The sequence below is a fragment of the Canis aureus genome, chromosome 16, assembly GCF_053574225.1.
Source record: "Canis aureus isolate CA01 chromosome 16, VMU_Caureus_v.1.0, whole genome shotgun sequence".
NCBI lineage: Eukaryota > Metazoa > Chordata > Mammalia > Carnivora > Canidae > Canis > Canis aureus.
Window position 1 is genome coordinate 21,078,215 of NC_135626.1, and position 17,503 is coordinate 21,095,717.

Sequence of the window (17,503 nt, forward strand, 5' to 3'; positions counted from 1 at the left end):
ATCTATGGGATAGAGGGAGGTGTGACCCAGGAGGTCACGGTTGTGTGAGGTAAGGACTCTATCCACCATTGCAGAGTTGGCAATGGGAGAAGAGGCCACCAGCCACAGAATGTGGGTGGCCTCTAGGAGCTGGAAAAGGTGAGGAAACAGTTTCTCTTCTAGAGCCTCTGGAAGGAACCCAGGCCTGCTGACACTTAGATTTTAGCCTGGTGAGATCCTGTCAGCCTTCTGACCTCCAGAGGTCGAAGACAATAAATTTGTGTGTTAAGCCACTATGTTTGTTGTAATTATGTTATAGTGGTGGTAGAAAATGAAAACAGGGTGCCTTCCAGCAGCATTGCGCTCAGTTCCTAAGGATTAAAGCTCACCTTGGCCAACAGCACCAGACGAGCCCAGCTGAGAAGGTACTGGGAAGAGGCATCTCAAGGATGCTGTGTCCCAGCCGCCTCCTGGCCACTGTATGTGTCCGGGCATGGCTGCTTTGATTCATCCCCCTCCGCACAAGGGGAGTAGTGCTGTCATGTGCCTCAAGTCTGAAGAGGCCTCTGAAATCATCTGTGAAGACACGGGTACAATATTATTTTCATCCTCAAATTGAGGGACCTGAATCCAGAGAGGTGCAGGTGTCCATCATCACACGGCTGCTGCAAGAAGGTGCTGGAGAGCCTTCCTAACTCCTGGGGCCAGGTTCTTTTCAGCAGGTCCCTGGGGAAAACCTTTTCCTTGTGTAGGAGTGGATCGGGCAGGGGAAAGAAGGGGAGACGACAGAGGGGGATTGAGATCAGGATAGAGATTGGGAGGCAGAGCCAGGGCCACAGCCCCAAGCTCCTGGTCCAGTCAGTGCCTTCTGTACATCTGTGCATGAAGAGGAAGGTACAAACCACATGAGGTTCTGGGGGAGACCTGGGGTAGTGAGTGGTGGGGGAAGGCGGGAAAGTAAAGCTTAGGCTACAGGAACCTGTGCCCTGGAATGAGTATGATCCCGAGCACAAGGATTTTGCCCAGATGGGAAGCTCTCCTTTGCCACAGAGGGGCTCAAAAGGGCCTGCCCTCTCCCCATGGGGCACCTCCATCCACCTTTCCCGCTTGGACAGTCTCTCAGCTGGGGAGCAAGGCAGGAAGCCAGTGTGACTTCTGCAGGGACAGGCAGGTCTGTTTGATGTGGGTGAGGAGAGGAGGTGGGGTGCAGAGGGCCTAGAGAGACTGGTGTGCGGGAGGGAGGCCAGAGTCAGAGGAGTCAGGACAGAAGACAGAGGCTTTTTTCATGGTTTCTAGGATTGGGCAGCATTCATTGCCTGCCCCACCTCTCCACCCCCTGCCTCTTCAAGCCACACACCTCTGGTCCAGGATTGCATCATTTCAGACCACGGGCTGTCACTTGTTAGTGGTCATGAAATCATTTATGAGGCTGCAACCAATAGTGTTTAGAGATTTAGAATAGACTAGAAGTGCATGCACTCTGTACACTTGGTAAAGCTAAGTGTCGTTGCAGGAAGCTTTATATATATATATATAATCTGTGGGTCTGGACTGGCAGGCCTAGCCCTTTCAAAAGGCTTCAGGGAGGGAGCCCTGATGGGGAAAAGGCAGCACCGACTCAGCCGTTTCCACAAGACCAGCTTTTAATATGACCGTGACTGGAAGCACGAATAAATAAACGCCAGAGAAAATGGAAAAACCAAATCAAACCAAACCTCAGAACATCAAAACCCAAATTCGGAAAACAAAACAAAACAAAAACAGATCTCGGACAGACAGACAAAACAAGCCCCCCAAAGGAAACAAGCTGGGTCACGGGGACAGCAGAATGACGTGGGTCCCATGGATGAGCCCCGGAGCTGCCCAGGCCACCCTGCCTCCCCCAGGCGCTGAGCCAGGGTGGGGTGGGGTGGGGGTGGCCCCGGTCAGCCCACAGGCCAGCTCGGGGAAGGGGATTGTGGGCAGGTTAAGAACCTTCACAAAGTACACAAGGACCGGACGTGGTTGAGAGTTCTACGCTTTCCCCCTTGATTGCAGTTGTGATTCCAGCGTGGCCACAGGGTGACCCTGGGGCTGGAAGCTGGTCCCACTGCACGGCTGCAGAGTGGCCGCTAGAAAGCACACGGAGGAGAGTCGTGTACAGACACAGACGTGGAGGTGGCGCCGTGAGCAGTCTGAGCATGCAGGTGCTTTATACATCTGGCAGTGAGATGTGATGGCAGGTTGGTTCTTGGACAGTTCCAGAGTGTGACTCATTTCTCCTAAGAGGGACGCACGGCGGGGCCCGAGGACGCGTCATGTCAGACGTGGCCGCAGCGAGGTTTTGGCAGAGAGTTTGCTATGTGTGCATAGGGGGCTCTTGCTTCTTTCTGTCATCGGGGGCTGTCCCACCTGAGCCTGCTGTCCCCTGTCCTGGGTCTCGGGCCTCCAGGTCTGTTTGGGGGGTGCCAGGTGGTCCAAGGGCCGTCAGCAGGCGATCTCCTCCAAGGTCCCCAGGGCCGTCTGCAGGGGCACGTTCACAGTGTGGCTGATGGTTTCAGAGTGGTTTGGCATCGTGTCACAAGTGCTCTGGAGGGAGGGGGACAGTGGGTGTTGAGATTCCTTCTGTGAAATGGCATCACGATGCCATTGGCAGCCCAGCCTAGGCCCTGGGAACCGTAGGCCTGCTTGTGGGCTCTCCCCAGGGCACCACTGCTTCTGCCCCAGACATCTTGGGGTTGGTTTGTGGTGGTGAGGCACGAGGCTTGGGTGGGGAGGCTCGCTGCCTTACCACTGCCCATCTAGGTGCCCCCAGGGTGGGGAGAGGGCTCCCTGGTGATGGGGCTCAGCAGCTGCTTTGAACTTCTCTTCTAGAGGTGCCCCTAATGTGCCACCTGAAGCTACATCTGAGTGCTCTCTAGTTATGGGGCAGGAGGATATCTCCCCACCCTCATCCTGGGGGGTCCCCCTTGAGACCTACTTGGGATGGAGAAGGTAGAGCCTGTGGCTAGACTTGGGGGAAGGGGGGGCCAATTGCTGAGGCCAAAGAGGAGTGGGGAGGCACCCAAAACCCAGAAGCAGAGGAGTCACAATGGAGCTTTAGGGTTAGGCCAGAGGAAAACAGTCTCAGGTCCCTGAGCAGGGCAAGGCTGGGAGGGCCTTGCGTCTGCCCAGTGACTCCCAGGCTGCAGAAGCAGGCTGGAGGCTGGGAGGGATGGGAGCAGATACTGTCTAGGAGGCTGTGCCAAGAATGTTGTGGAGATTTGATGAGGATGGGGTTGGGGAGGGGAGTGGTGGGAGGGGGAGGATCTAGGGGAGGGGCAGGGAGCAGAGGGGAGGCTGTAACTGGAGACATTCTGAGGGCAGAGGGAAGGTGGGGTGAGGGAGGGAACCTCCACTTGCTGAGCACTTACTATAAACTGGGCACTGCTGCTGGCTTTACAGGCACAGCCCCACTGAATCCAAATATCGCCTGCCCGAGGTCCCTGTGAGTCTGCAGATGCTGGGGCACACAGCTACACACAGCTACGGACCTGAGTCCAGAGCCTGGGCCCCTTCCACCTGCCCTCCCCTCCTCAGTCTTCTACTCAACGGAGCCGCAGGGGCCCGAGAGAACCAAAGCAGAGATTTTTTTAGCCTGGGAGGTGGGTAGAGAAATAGTGTCTGGAACAGAAATGGGGGCCTGTTTGGGGGATGGGGCTGGCCTCATTTTGGATCTGCTGACTTGGGGGGTTGGGGGATGGTTGCCTAGTGGGCGTGGTGCTGCCAGGGCAGAAGTCTCCTCTGGGGAGAGCTGGAGACACCAGGAGGCCGAGGCTCGAGCCTTGGGAAGGAGAGCAGAGAGCCACAAGAGAGGCAGAGCAGGACGGGGGTCAGGGCACCTCTGCGTCCAGCTCTGCCACTCACCAGCTGGGGGACCGTGGGCTTCTGGGCCTCAAGTGCCTCAAATACAAAATGGAGATAAGAAAAGACCTTTCTCTGGGGTAACTGTGCAGCTGAAGCCATACGGCACTCTCCAGGCACATGGCACAGTGCCTTTTGGGTCCCTGGCACGTGGTATTGGCAGTTATGATGGGTATCACTGCTGCTACCAACCTCACGGGGCCCCAAGCTCCGTGTCCCCTTCAAACGGAATAGAGCACCAGTGACGTCCTTATTTGCATTTTGCTGCCCTGAGGAATAAGGGAGCAGGGCCTCCTGCTTCTCCCACGGCAGGAGTTGAGAGCAGTAGCCCCCTGGCCCTGGACAAGCTGGACTGCGCCAGCCAGGACCTCCCCTCGCAGCAGCTCCTGGAATTCCCTGTGCCCACGGCTTGCTATCGGGCCTGGGGCACATGGGAGTGTCCTCCGACAAGCCACGTTAAGGTGTGCGGTGAGGGGCGTCCTTCCTGCCCCGGCCCGGCACCTGGTCTCCTAAGGCCCGCAAGAGCAGGGGACTAGGACAACCTACGGTGCATGGGCTTCTCTTACCACGTTCTCATCGTGGCTCCCTTCGTCCTCTTCTTTGCCAAGCAAGTCTAAGAGCTTCTCTTTGATCAGCTGCAAGAAAATCAGGACGAGGTTGGTCAGGCTGGGGGAATGGTGCGAAGGTAGAGGACCTCCCTTGACTTGGCTCAGCCCAGCCTGGCACCAGTTCTGGCAGCCCCTCCCCAAGCTTTTGGCTGAAGTGAGGTTTTGGTGCAGGAGCTAGAGCCTGGCGGGAGGTCAGAGGAGGGCCCATCGGCATGGGGACTGTTTTTCTCTTGCGGACAGAGGGTATGCATGAACAGCCTAGGAGACCATTTCTGAGGCTGGGCCAGGGGGATGAGGCCTGACAGTCCCACTGTTCATAAGAGCAGGGCACCCCTGAATCGATAATATTTGATTCTTAGCAATAAAGGGTGGGCATTAAACATGTTACCTGGTATGATGCGATTTCCATAACTTTATATAGAGCTTTTCACCAAAATTAATAAACAAAGCAGAATAAGATCTGGCCAGGGAGCCTGATTTGGGTTTGGGGAGCAAGGTCACCATGTTGGGAGATGGAGTGGGCCTCAGGGGTTCTCCAGGTCCCCACAAAGTTTCCCAGTGGCCTTTGGCCAAGGACAACCCTCTCTGGGAGGAAGAATGCCTGCTCTGCAGGCTCCTCTTACTGGACTGAAACTCAGGTGGTCCTGGGGATGTTGAGGAGTCCCCTTAAGAATTCTGGAGCCCGGGGACACCTAGGTGGCTCAGTGGTTGAGCACCTGCCTTTGGCTCAAGGCGTGATCCTGGATTCCCAGGTTCAAGTCCCACATTGGGCTCCCTGCATGGAGCCTGCTTCTCCCTCTGCCTGTGTCTCTGCCTCTCTCTCTCTCTCTCTCTCTCTCTCTGTCTCTTATGAATAAATAAATAAAATCTTAAAAAAAAATGAATTCTGGAGCTCTCTAAGCCTGCCTGGCTCTGGGTGAGGTGGAGAGAGGAGGGGAAGGCTGAGGAGTGCCAAAATGCTCAGAGCTAGAAGCCACTGTCTGGTGCCCTCAGAGCTTTCAGAAGCTCTGCTCCAGCCGCTGTTGAGGGAGATATCTCAGGCTATGAACAGGTAGAAATGGCCTGTGTGCTCTTGCTCTTCTTGCTCAGGATTGGTGGAGGCTGCCAAAAATGCCCCTTCCTTAAACCTGCCAGCACCAGGGCAGGTACTTCTCAGGTGACGGGCCACCCGGAAGGCAGGTGTGTGCCTGTGTGTGTTGTGTGAATGCAGCGTATATGTGTGAGTGAGTGGTATGTCTACGGTGTGCTTGTGCATTTGTGAGTGATGTGTGTGAGCGGTGTGCGCATGCGTGTGCTGTGAGCGTGTGGGCACAGACACACACAGGTGTGAGGCCACCACAGCTGGTCTTGTGTGGGAGGGGCTCAGAGCTGGCCTCCATTTGGGCTCTTCTTCTCAACCCTCCCTCTCCCTTTCTTCAAGTGTGGACAGCCCACAGCTCTTCCAGTTCCCTGAGGACAGGAGCCAGCCTCTGTCTCTCTCAGACCCTCCTCCTCCTCCCTGCCTAGGACTTGGTGATAAATCTCTGTAGGCAGGGAGGGGGAAGTAGGCTCTGGGTGAAAGGAGGCCATCCTCCCCCCACCCCCCATGCTTTGGTTCTGAACACTGAGGTAGGATGAGGGTCCCAGCAGATGGTCATTTTCCCATGAACAGCCCCAATCTTACCTCATAAATATAATCAAAGAGCTCTAGTATTGTAAGGATACTAGCACCAATAAACAATCCCATCTGACCACCAATATCACCTGGAGAGAGAGAAAAGATCAAAGATTTGGCTTTACTCATGGCACTTCTTGGAAGGGGCGAACGGATGTACCCAGAAACCAGACCTTTGGAATGGCTCCCCATCCATAGGGAGCCTGGGCCTGGAACAGGTCAGGCCTTGGACAACTCCCTCTCATGCTGCAAAGCACCCAGTGGAGATGGGAACTAACGCAGATGCTTACTGGAGGACCTAGAGTAGACCTCACAGGCCAATGGGCTCATTCAGTTACCTTCAGAACCACACTGAGTGGGCCCTGCTCTGGCTCTGGGCTGGGATTAGACACAAGGTGAGACAAGAACCTCGTCTGGGGCGAGGACAGTCTAGCCCAAGAGTCAGATGTCAGGTGCCCTGGGTAAGGATCTCAGGGTCAATGGCACAGGAGAAGAGACTCTCTCCCCTGCTCCCGCCACCATGACGAGGCCCGTACATAGGGTACGTTTCACCCTCAGGATGAGGTTGTAGGAAGCATTCCCTAACTCCCCTACCTGAAGGTAACTGTTCAATTTGGTCTTTGTCTAGAGTAGAGGTTCTTGCCTTGGGGTGTATAGGCCCCACTGACCAAAGTCCTTCTTGACTGGTCTTCAGGTCCCCTCCTAGGAGACCTGCCTGGGGTGTAGATGCCTGGACCTACCCCAGGTCTTTTCAATCAGGATCTCTGGGGTTGGGGTCTGGAAGTCAGGATTTTTAAGTTCCCAGGTGTCTCTTGCCCACCAGGGCTCAAGAACAACTCTTTTGTGGGAGTTGCAGATGGTTGGAGACCCCCCCCCTTTTTTTTTGAGACCCTTTGAAACTGAATGCAAAATGTTACATGTATGTACCTGGGCATTTGTAGTGGAAGAGTCCCTATTGGAGAAGCTATCGTCAGATTCTGCAAGGGGTTCTTGTGCCTGCAAAAGCCCAATGCTGTGCTCCGGAGCCAGTGTGGTGGAGCAGAGGGCTCAGAGGCTGAGGGCTCAGGGCTCAGAGGCTGAGTTGGGAGAGTGGCTACTGACTTGCTGCATGGCTTTGATAAACCCTGACCTTCTCGGTAGCTTTGCCTTCAGAAGGCATTTGGTGGAGAGGGGAGCTGAGGAGATTGCTTGAGGTGCTTGCCAGCTGGAACCCCTCTGACTGTTAGCTGCTGGGCTGGGCAGGGAGAGCGCTGGGAAAGAGGGTGCTGCCAGCGTGGGTGCACAGTCTTCCTGGAGACCGCAGATTTGAGGACTATCTGTTGGCTACACCTGCCCTCTCCATCCCTGATCACGGCTGAGGGGAGTCTGGCAACCAGTCCCAGGGAAGCAGGCATAGAGGGTGGGGAGGGGGCTCCAAATGGTTCCCCTTACTCCCCTCCCACCCTGCTCCCTCTCCTGCCCTTAGTGGGGGCGTTACTGGGAAGTATGTACTTACTGATGTACAGGTCAGGTTTGAGGTGTGTGTTTGCACGAGCATACAGTGTGATCGAGTATGGGTATGTGCCAGGGTGCTCTGTGTATGCATGTTTGTGTAGAAGCAAGAGACAGCTGGCTGTCAATGGGTTTATGCAGGTGGCTACTTATGGCTAGGGAAGGGACACTGAGTGTGTCTAAGTGTGTGTGAGTGTGGCTTCATGGAGGTGGACATAGTGTGTCTGAGTGTGTAGAACCTGTGTGAGCACGTTTGTGTACAGGCAGGTGTACGTGATGCATCCGTAGACACGTAGTGTGTATGTACATACATGTCTCTGCTGCCGCGTGGCCTGCATGCAGGTCTGTGCTTCTCTGCACTGGCATGTGTAGCTCACCACCGTGGGCATGCATGTGCCACACTTTGGGATGAGGTGTGCTGTGCGTGGCATGAGGGCATGTGCGGTGTGCACTGGGGTGAGGGTGGGCAGCATGGTGGTGAGGGAAGGGCCCGATGGGCCTGATGGCTGAGGGTTTGCGAGTGGCACACGCTCATCACGGGAGGTACAGATGGCAGAGTGATTTTCTCAGCAGGCTATTCTGGGTGGGAACAAGATGCTGGGAACATGCTCATCCTCATATCTGATGCAGAGATGAGCTATCCTTTCTGACAGATTCAGAAGTCAGGCCCTCCTCAGTGCGTGCCTGTGTGTGTGTATGTGTGTGTGTGTGTGTGTGTGTGTGTGAGAGAAAGAGAGAGAGAGAGAGAGAGAGAGAGAGAGAGAGAGAGAGAAAGCACGAGTGAGAGAGAACAGTGAGCCTATGTTGGGGAGGGTAGGAAGAGCCCTGTCTTTAGTTCTCTTTAGGAAATGGACAAGGTGACAGAGGCAGAGCGAGGGGATCTACATCTCCGGAGCATGACTCTACCTCTTGGCTCATTCCTTTTTGGCCACAACAGTCTCTGAGACCCAAGTGACAACCACCTTATCCCAGCCAGTGCCAGCTGTGGCCCAGTCCCCAGTCTCTTAGGAGAGGTGCAGAGATGCTCAGATGGCATCTGGAAGCACCAGCTGGGCCTTGGGTACCTGGCATGGTGACTGTCCAGGTACCAGAAACTACTCTGTATGGACCTTCTTTGGGGGGTGTGTGTGTGTGCTTTATCCCAGGTAGCCATCACAATAAACTCATCAGGTGGTTTTGTTAGACCCATTTTACAGATGAGGGACCTGACATATATTCTCGTAGCTGGTATGCAGCAGTGTGACACTGTACATCTCTACTTCCCCTTCCACCTGCCCACTGCCCCCAGGGATACCCCTCTCAATCTACCCAGCTTCCAGAGACAATAGCAGCTGATTTTCCTTGTAGGGACAGCAAAATGTCCTTTCTTGGGAGTGAGTAGGAGTTGGGAGAAGGGCCCCAGGGGCAGGTCTTTTAACTGTCCACCCTTGGAGGTCTTGTGGGTTTTGCATTGGGCGGGGAAGGGTTGAAATAAACTCCCTGCATCCATTATGTGCCTATGCGGCCAGGGTTGCTGACGTGAACTTGTGTGGGGGTGGCAGTCAGGTTTGTAGACATCTGGGGACATGTGGCCCTTCTTCTGTGTTTGACAAAGGACTCTCAGTCTACAGGGAACATCTGGCCTCAATGCTGCAATGTTGCTTTCCAGGTTGGGCTCCACCTGGGGGGGACCCTTATTGCCTGGGGACCACCCACAGCTCAGCCTTCCCTCCATCCGACAGCTCTTTCTTCCCACTGTGGCCCTGGGGCTCACTCCAACCTGGGGGCAGAAGACCCAGGAATCTGACAGGGCAGTGCTGGAAAGGCCTTGAGAGGCCTTCTAGTTTACTTGCCTATGGTGATGGGGAAACTCAAGCCTGAACTGGGGCATGAACTGGGCCTCAAACCTGTCACGTTGGAGTCCTTCCCATTCTGGGACAGAGGGAGTAATTAGCGCGTTAATTACTCCCAGACTCCTCAGAAGGTGCATATACCTATCTGCCTGCCTGCCCACCCCCTGCCTGCTCCCCCTCGCTCCCCTCGCTCCCCACCACGACATGTGGAAATTAGTGCAGCAGACACCGACTTACCAAGTAAGGCAGCGACTTCATATGCCTTCTTCTGTTCAATTGTCTCATAATTGAGAGCTTCAAAGAATATATCCAGAACAAGGATGTTCTCTCTGCAGAGGGAATATTCAGTATCATATGGGGTGAAAACCATTGGGGGCTATGCACGGATTATCTGACAGCTTTCCCACTGACGGCAGGAGAGGCTGAGCCCAGGAGAGGCTGAGCCCCGGAAAGTGCAACAGCCAGCCCCGAAGTTAGATCTGGTTAGTGGCAGAGCTGGCCTCGGAACCCAGAGTTCTGACCGCCCCCCCAGCCCTGTGCTCTTTATAGACCCTCTGCCCCTCGGCTGTCCCCTCCTTGTTTCCTTTCTGAGTCCTGCCTGGTTTCCAGGTCTCTGAGCCTCTAAAAGATCTGCCTGGCTCGTCACCTGCAGGTGAGCTCAGTACTTTCTTTTCTTTTTTTTTTTTTAGATTTTATTTTATTTATTCATTCATGAGAGACACAGAGAGGCAGAGACACAGGCAGAGGGAGAAGCAGGCTCCCTGCAGGGAGCACGATGTAGGACTGGATCCTGGGACTGTGGGATCACTCCCTGAGCCCATGACCCACCCAGGCACCTCTGCTCAGTACTCTCTTGACAAGCTCTTCACTCTCTGGCCCTGCTTGTGCCAGCTGACCTGCTGGGTACCCCCTACCCACTCGTGAGAGCCCCCATGTTCCAACTTGGATTTATAACAAGCTTCTCCTAGTGGGAAGCCCTGAGTCTAGCACTGCCAAGGCAGCTGCCAGGGTCAGGGAGGGCTTTTAGGGAGTAGATCTGTACCTGGCTGGGGAGGGGGGTTCCCGGTTCCCTTTTGCTCCTTTAGGAAGGTGTGTTAATAAGACACATTTTGGCAGGAAAAGTCATTGCTGCTGGTAGAATGTCTGCTCGGCAGTGTGGCCTGGCACCTCCTACTCCCCATCTCCTTCCACACTGGTCACAATGGCTTCAGTACCCTCTGTTCTCAATCCGCTGAGCCAAAGCTGCCCCAGGATGGGTTTGGTGTTGGCCTTGGCGGGAGTGGGTGGGTGGGTGGGGTTGGCTGGGGAGAGAAAGGCAAATCCTCCTCCCCATGTAAGTGTCACCATGGCTTGTCTGAGTGATGGCCACTGCCTCTTGCCAGGCTCCCTCCCTCCCTGCCTGGCTTCCCTTCTGTCCTCTGCACTGCCCCCTGAAGGATCTTTCTAAAACTGCTCAACTGAGTCACATTACAATTACAGTTCAGTCCCTCAGTCACACAGGTACGTTTAAAATGCGCAACAGCCACAGATGGTTAGTGGCCCCTACATTGGACATCATAGATACAGAACATTTCCATCTTTGTAGAAAGTTCTGTTGCAGGGCAGTGGTCTAAAATACACACCCACTCAGAGCTCTTCAGAGGCTCCCTATTCTCTTGGGGCAAGTCCCCTCCCAGTGCCCCACCCCACGGCCAGCTCAGCCCGCAAGTCCCTCTGGCTCTGACGCATCCACCTGCTGCAGCTCTGCCCCATGCTCATCCTCTCTGCTCAGCCTCTGCTTGTGACACCTCTTCTCCCCTGGCTTTCCTTCATTTCATCTGTTAGAAGATATTCTTTGAGTGACAACTCTGTGCCAGACACTCTACAGCAGAGAACAAAAGGAAAGGCTCCTGCCTTCAGGGAGTTTGCAGTTTAGTAGGGAACACACACAGGAATACAGACTTACACACTTTGGTGAGTGTTATAAAGGAAAATACCAGAGTGCTTTCAGAGGAAAATAAAGGGAGGGGCACCAAGTTAGCTGTTTGAGAAGATGACTTTTATTTATTTATAGAAAAGATTTTTTTTTAAAGATTGTATTTATTCATAGAGACACAGAGAGAGAGGGGCAGAGACACAGGCAGAGGGAGAAGCAGGCTCCATGCAGGGAGCCCGACGTGGGACTCAATCCCTGGTCTCCAGGATCAGGCCCTGGGCTGAAGGCGGCACTAAACTGCTGAGCCACCCGGGCTGCCCAAGATTTTATTTCTTTAACACATACGGAGAGAGAGCGTGCACAAGCAGGGAGAGCTGCAGAGGGGGAGGGAGAAACAGACTCCCTATTAAGCAGGGACCCTGACCTGGACTTGATCCCAGGACTCCTGGGATCATGACCTGAGCTGAAGACAGACACCCAACCGACTGAGCCACCCAGGCGCCTCTGAGGGGATGACCTTTAAATGGAGACTTGCAGGGACGCCTGGGTGGCTCAGTGGTTAAGCATCTGCCTTCAGCCCAGGGTGTGATCCTGGAGTCCCTGAATGGAGTCCCACAGCGGGTTCCCTGCATGGGGCCTGCTTCTCCCTCTGTCTATGTCTCTGCCTCTCTCTCCCTCTCCCTGTGTGTGTGTGCCTCATGAATAAATAAATAAAATCTAAAAAAAAAATAAAATAAAATAAATGGAGACTGGCACATGAGGAACGAGTTAGGTAAAGTGTGAGAGGAAAACATTCCTGGCAGAGGGAAGAGAATGTGCAAGGCCTGCCTGGAATACTCCTTCACGCTCCTGAAGGTCCAGGGGCTGCATCCTAACTATCTTTGTCTTTGCTTTCTGAGTCCTCAACACAGAGTTTGGCACACAGCTGAGTTCGGTTAGTATCTGCCAAATGGAGCCAACTGCCTCCCTTTGGCGTCTTCCTCAATGACCCCCAGTTCCTCCGGCTTCCACCCCTTTGCCCTATGCCTGCCAGGCCCACTTAGCTTACGAGATATATTTTTCTGATTTGTTAAATTTCTTCTCGAGGTACTTGGCTGATGTCTTGCTGGGGATCTTCACCATGGAGAGCTCTTTGTTGTAGCGGGTCAGGTTGCAGGGTGTCCTGCAGAGACAGTAATTACTGTCCTTCTCCGCCAGCAGACCTGGAGGGGAGAGGGGGCGGGGCTTAGTCCGGTGCGGGAGGCGGGCCCAGGCTGGGAGGAGGTGCCCTCCCGGGGCAGTGAGGGGCGGGGCCTGAGGAGGCGGAGCTGGGCTTTGGCTCTAGGCTGGGGAGGCTGTGAGCTCTCATTGAAAAGGCCTTCACTCTTCCCATGTTTCTCTGGATCCTCTTCTCCTCTGACTTCCTTTATTGTTATGTTGCTCTTTAAAAATTGTTGAAAAGGCATCACTTTCGGAGAACGCGCTCCCGGGGAGTCCTGGCCCCTTCAGCTTCCCGGAGCCGCCTTCTCTGCTCCTAGCCTCAGTGTTCCCATCCACAAAGTGGGCCTCCCGTCAAGGGCAAACGTGGGAGACCATTTTATCTGAAGCCCAGGTCTCCGTGGCGTTCCCTCTGCGGCTCCTTCTTTGCCAGAGCCTGCCTCTCCTGCCTGCTGGGTTAGGGCACAAGCAAAGATCCCTAATTCCTGTCCCTAGAAGCAACCTCCCTGCTCTGGAACGCTTCCTTCCCTCTGCTCCCCTCTTCCCCTAGGATGGGGTGGCTGAAGACATCACTTCCCTCCCTCCGTCTGTCTGCTCATCGCAGTGTTACACACAGGCTTTGTAGATTCTGTACTCCAAAGAGAGACGCCTTGGTCCACGTCAGAAGTCTCTCCCTCTCATCTAAGCCCCGCCTCCCCCACCAGTCCTTCTGGAAGCATCTGGGCGCATGCACGAGTCCAGAGCCGTCCCCCTTTAGCTCCAGCAAGTGCAGCTGCTGAATGAAACTGAGCCCATATGATTTAAACACCCTCTCTGTTTGTCTTCATTATAGATCACTTCCCAGGTCCCGAGAGAGGCAGGCATGTGGAGTGGGTCAAGCTCTGGGGTTGTAGCTTCTTTGTGGGATCTCCCCCACTGGAAGTGTTCCTACCAGTGGAGGAATCCAGCAGTTATTCCAACCTGCAAGCACCCAGCAAGAGGAGGAAAGGAGGAGGAGAAGGAAGTGGAGGAGGAGGAGGAGGAGGATGACGGCAAAGAAATGCACACCGGCTGCCCCTCCTCTCCCCTACCTCCTTTGGTGCCCACCCAGATGCCCACTGTGCATCCTCTCTCCATCTCTGTCCCCTCTTCTGCATTCCCTTGGTGCTCTCCATTTCCAGGAAACCCACTCTATCTCTACTTGCACCTTTCTACTTTCTTTCTTTCCCCCAGTGCTTGGTCAGCCCTCATCTACCTGCCTGCATCCCTGCATCCTTCCCTCCCCACCCTTATCTCCTTCCTCCTCTTCTGTCTCTGCAGTGCAGCCCCCACTCCCTGTCAGCCTCTCCTCCTGCTCTTTTCCTTCCCCCTTCTGCCCCATTTCTCCCACACCCAGAAGGCCTCTGAGGTCTCAGCCCTCCACTCCATTTGTCCCCCAGTACTGACCTAGGGCAGGCTCTGCACACTCCTTGTGCTGCTCAGGAGTACAGAAAGGGGCATCCCCTGCAAAGAAGAGACACAGGGAGAGGTACTCAGGCAGCAACACCTCCCTCCTGGGTTGGTGGAAGGGAATGCATCCTGCCACCAGGAGGGGCAGTCAGAAGGGAACCACCCATCAGAGCTGCCTGTGGGCAATTGGGCTGTAGTGTACCCAGAGCCAGGGGGTTGGGTCTGCTCTGCTCTGTGAGCTTGAGCAGTTGATAATAGGGTCCACCTAGCTAACTTCTCCCAGATTCCTGTGCTGCTCCAACCAGCTCAGATGGGTGATAGGTGAGAAGGCCTGGGTGGCTGAAAGCAGGGAGGTGGCGGAAAGCACCTGCTACCTCTGGCACGCATCACCGCCTTTAACTCACATGGATACCTGCTCAAATAGGAAATACTGTGTCTGTTTTACCCATATGAAACTTGAGGCTTAAGTATCCGGCCTTCCCAGGACACCAGAGCTGGCAGTGATGGAAGTGGGCTCTGACCCCAAGGCCAGGGCTCTTTCCCGAACACCCCTCTGCTGTGAGAAAGGGCTGCTTTGTAAATCTCCTCTTGCTCTGCCCTTAATTCCACGCTAGTAACTGAGATGCCATTAACAATGTCACGAGTGGAATGACAAAAATCTGCTGCTTGCTTTTGGCTCAGATTCCATGGGAGAACCGCACTGGCTGCTGACCCGGTCTGAGTATCAGGCAGGTAACATTCATCAGTGCTTTATTCTCCTTTCTGGTCTCTCAGTAATATATCCAGAACCCCTCCTTTTTTCCTTTTGCCAAGTGCTAAAGTTAAACCTGCCATACAATGTCCTTTCCATACTATTTCCCTAGACATCTTTTTCAAGAGCTGAGCTTGTAGGCTTCCTCCTTTCCAACAAGAACAATTTAACTGACATGTTTCCCTTTTTGCTCTGTCTTCTGGGAGTTTTTAAAAGATCAAGAGAGGCAATTTTAAAGATCAACAATTATACACTTACATTACTAGGAAAATTGTTGGTTACTGATGGAATTATTCAGAATTTAGCTAGAAGCAGGTTCATTTCAGCAATGATTGCACAGAAAACAATCGATCATGAACTAAATGTCTGACATAAGAATTTAGTTAAATAAATTTAAAGTATGATACGACTATGAAATAGTAGCCATGAAATATAATAGCAAAGTTCCCAACATATAGTAGGTCATCAGGCAATAGTACTTTTGGTTTCCTCTCGCTATGTGCTAATACAGTGACCATTGACTTTTGCATTTTTATATTTTAGCCTAATTTTGTCCTCATAAGAACTAATGATTGTATTTTAAGAATAATGAAGGTAAGAACAGAGAGGTTTAGTAACTTGTGCCGGGTCACACAGCAGGTGAATGGAGGAATCTGAACTCCAGGCAGATGTCTCTGCCTTCAGCCTGTCGTTCTTCCTTCTGTGCTGCAATACCAAACTCTTCATGCTTGAATCAGCCCTTCCATGTCCCCCCCACCTCCTGCCCTTCTGCCTCTGATTAGCTGACTATCTCTAATGAGATCATCAATGAGATGGCTACATGCCTTGTTAGTCTGTCAACACAGAAATGTGTGTCTGCACATGCACATTTATTTGCTGGCTGATGGACTTTTGCCTCATCTGAAAGAATGCTAGACATTTGGATGCAAGAAGGGAACCATCTGCATGAAAGCAACAGACACCTGGATGTTTGAACAGGTACCACACCAGGTTTTAGAATAGTAAGCACTCAGCTACCTGGACACTGAACTCTAGGAGGTAAGAGCAGCCAACTTATTGCGCACTGGGAGGAACAGTTTTCAAACATCTGGACACTTCTAGATACCAGGATGCCGCCTTGGTTGCTAGACTAGATATTTCTATCTGCCTCCTAAATGCTTGGTACCAAATACTAGCCTTCCTAGAACAGCATCTCTGTGGATCCTTGTGGAGTGGGTATAGTGTTTCCCATAGGATGAGAAGTGCAGAGAAGGTCCCAGAGTCCCCTGGCACTGACCTGGCATGTGGACCATGCGGCAGTTGCAGTTCTCCACGATGTAGCGCGTCTCACAGTCAATTCGACAGGCGGTGATACTGTAAACAGGAAAGAAGTCGAGTCCCATCTCTGAGGATCGGCACTCACCCCAAGGTGGGGGCAGGTATGTGAGCTGCAAGACAGGAGGTGGGGGCAGCAGTCAGCCCTGGAGGTTCAGCATCATCAGCCTCAGTCTCTCATTCATTCATGTATTCAATCAACAATTATCGAGTATCTACTACATACATGACAATCTAACTCCATTGACTCCATGCGCTTTCAGTCTGGCTCCAATACTAGTTTTCCTGTCTTATGACCTTCCCATAAATGCTGATCTCAAAGTCTCGTATACATGCCATGTGTCTTTTTAGTGCCATACTTTGTCATCTCAGTTCTCTTGGAATGACCCAACTAAATTCTACCCTCTTGACTGGGAACATTGGGACTCTAGATCCAGACCTGGGAGCCAAAACCTGCAGGAGGGTCCAGGAAAAAATGCAGTATCAGTGTTATTTATCATCTGTGGCCCAGACTAGAGCAACTCTCCAGTGTCAGGCTATGGACCAACTCTTTTGGGGAAAATGTCATTCTTATTTTCAGAGGTCCAATGGCCATAGAACGCTGTCATGCCTACAGTATCTACCAGCTGGGGATGGGAAAGGTGACAGATGAGGGAAACTAATGGCTGTGAGCACTTACTATGTGTTAAGCTCCAAGCTAAGTCCTTTATACCCATCTTTAAAAAAAAATGGAAGGGACGCTTGGGTGGCTCAGTGTTTGAGCGTCTGCCTTTGGCTCAGGGTGTGATCCTACGTTTGGGGATTGAGCTCCACATCAGGCTCCCTGCATGGAGCCTGCTTTTCCCTCTATGTCTCTGCCACTCTCTCTCTGTGTCTCATGAATACGTAAATAAAACCTTAAAAAATTGAAGATAAAAAAGCAATAAAATACATGTGTTTTCAGAGCACAGTTCAACAAATTCTGAAAAATGTGTATACTTGTGTACTTACCACTTAAATAAAGACCTAAGAAATAAAACAATTACTTATTTATTTATTTGGGGGAAGGGGCAGTGGAAGAGGGAGAGAGAGAATCCTCAAGCAGCCTTCCCACTGAGTGTGGAGCCTGGCATAGGGCTTGATCCCAGGACCCTGAGATCATGACCTGAGCTGCTCAAAAGTCGGCTATATAAGAGTTGGCTGCTCAACTGACTGAGATACCCAGGTGCTCCAAGACTTAAGACATTTTTAATCACCCCAGAGAGCTCCTTTCTGTCCCTTTCTAATCAACCCCTGTGCACCCAGCCAATCTCTGTTATGGATTTTACAACCATAGATTGGCTTTGTGTGTTCTCAAACTTCATATAAATGAAATCTTACACTAAGTACTTTTTTGTGCCTGGTTTATTTCGCCCAACATAATGTTTTTGAGATTTATCCACATGGTTGTGTGCATTAGTTCATTTTTTAAAA

At 52.7% G+C, this 17,503-nt stretch overlaps 1 protein-coding gene across 3 annotated transcripts in view; it reads right to left on the reverse strand.

The window, feature by feature from the left end:
- Positions 1 to 1,604: 1,604 nt before the first annotated feature.
- The window catches only part of ASIC2 (acid sensing ion channel subunit 2), a 994,452-nt gene continuing 978,553 nt past the window's right edge, over positions 1,605 to 17,503 (reverse strand). For 2 of the 3 annotated variants that reach the window (XM_077852176.1, XM_077852175.1), the window contains exons 4-10: positions 16,014 to 16,164; positions 13,984 to 14,040; positions 12,410 to 12,563; positions 9,684 to 9,775; positions 6,133 to 6,212; positions 4,428 to 4,496; positions 1,605 to 2,547 (exon numbers count right to left, since the gene is read on the reverse strand). In XM_077852176.1, coding sequence (XP_077708302.1) covers positions 2,446 to 2,547; positions 4,428 to 4,496; positions 6,133 to 6,212; positions 9,684 to 9,775; positions 12,410 to 12,563; positions 13,984 to 14,040; positions 16,014 to 16,164 — 705 coding nt within the window. In that variant the 3' untranslated portion in view covers positions 1,605 to 2,445. The remainder of the gene's footprint in view (positions 2,548 to 4,427; positions 4,497 to 6,132; positions 6,213 to 9,683; positions 9,776 to 12,409; positions 12,564 to 13,983; positions 14,041 to 16,013; positions 16,165 to 17,503) is intronic. The other variant, XM_077852177.1, reaches the window with a different exon arrangement.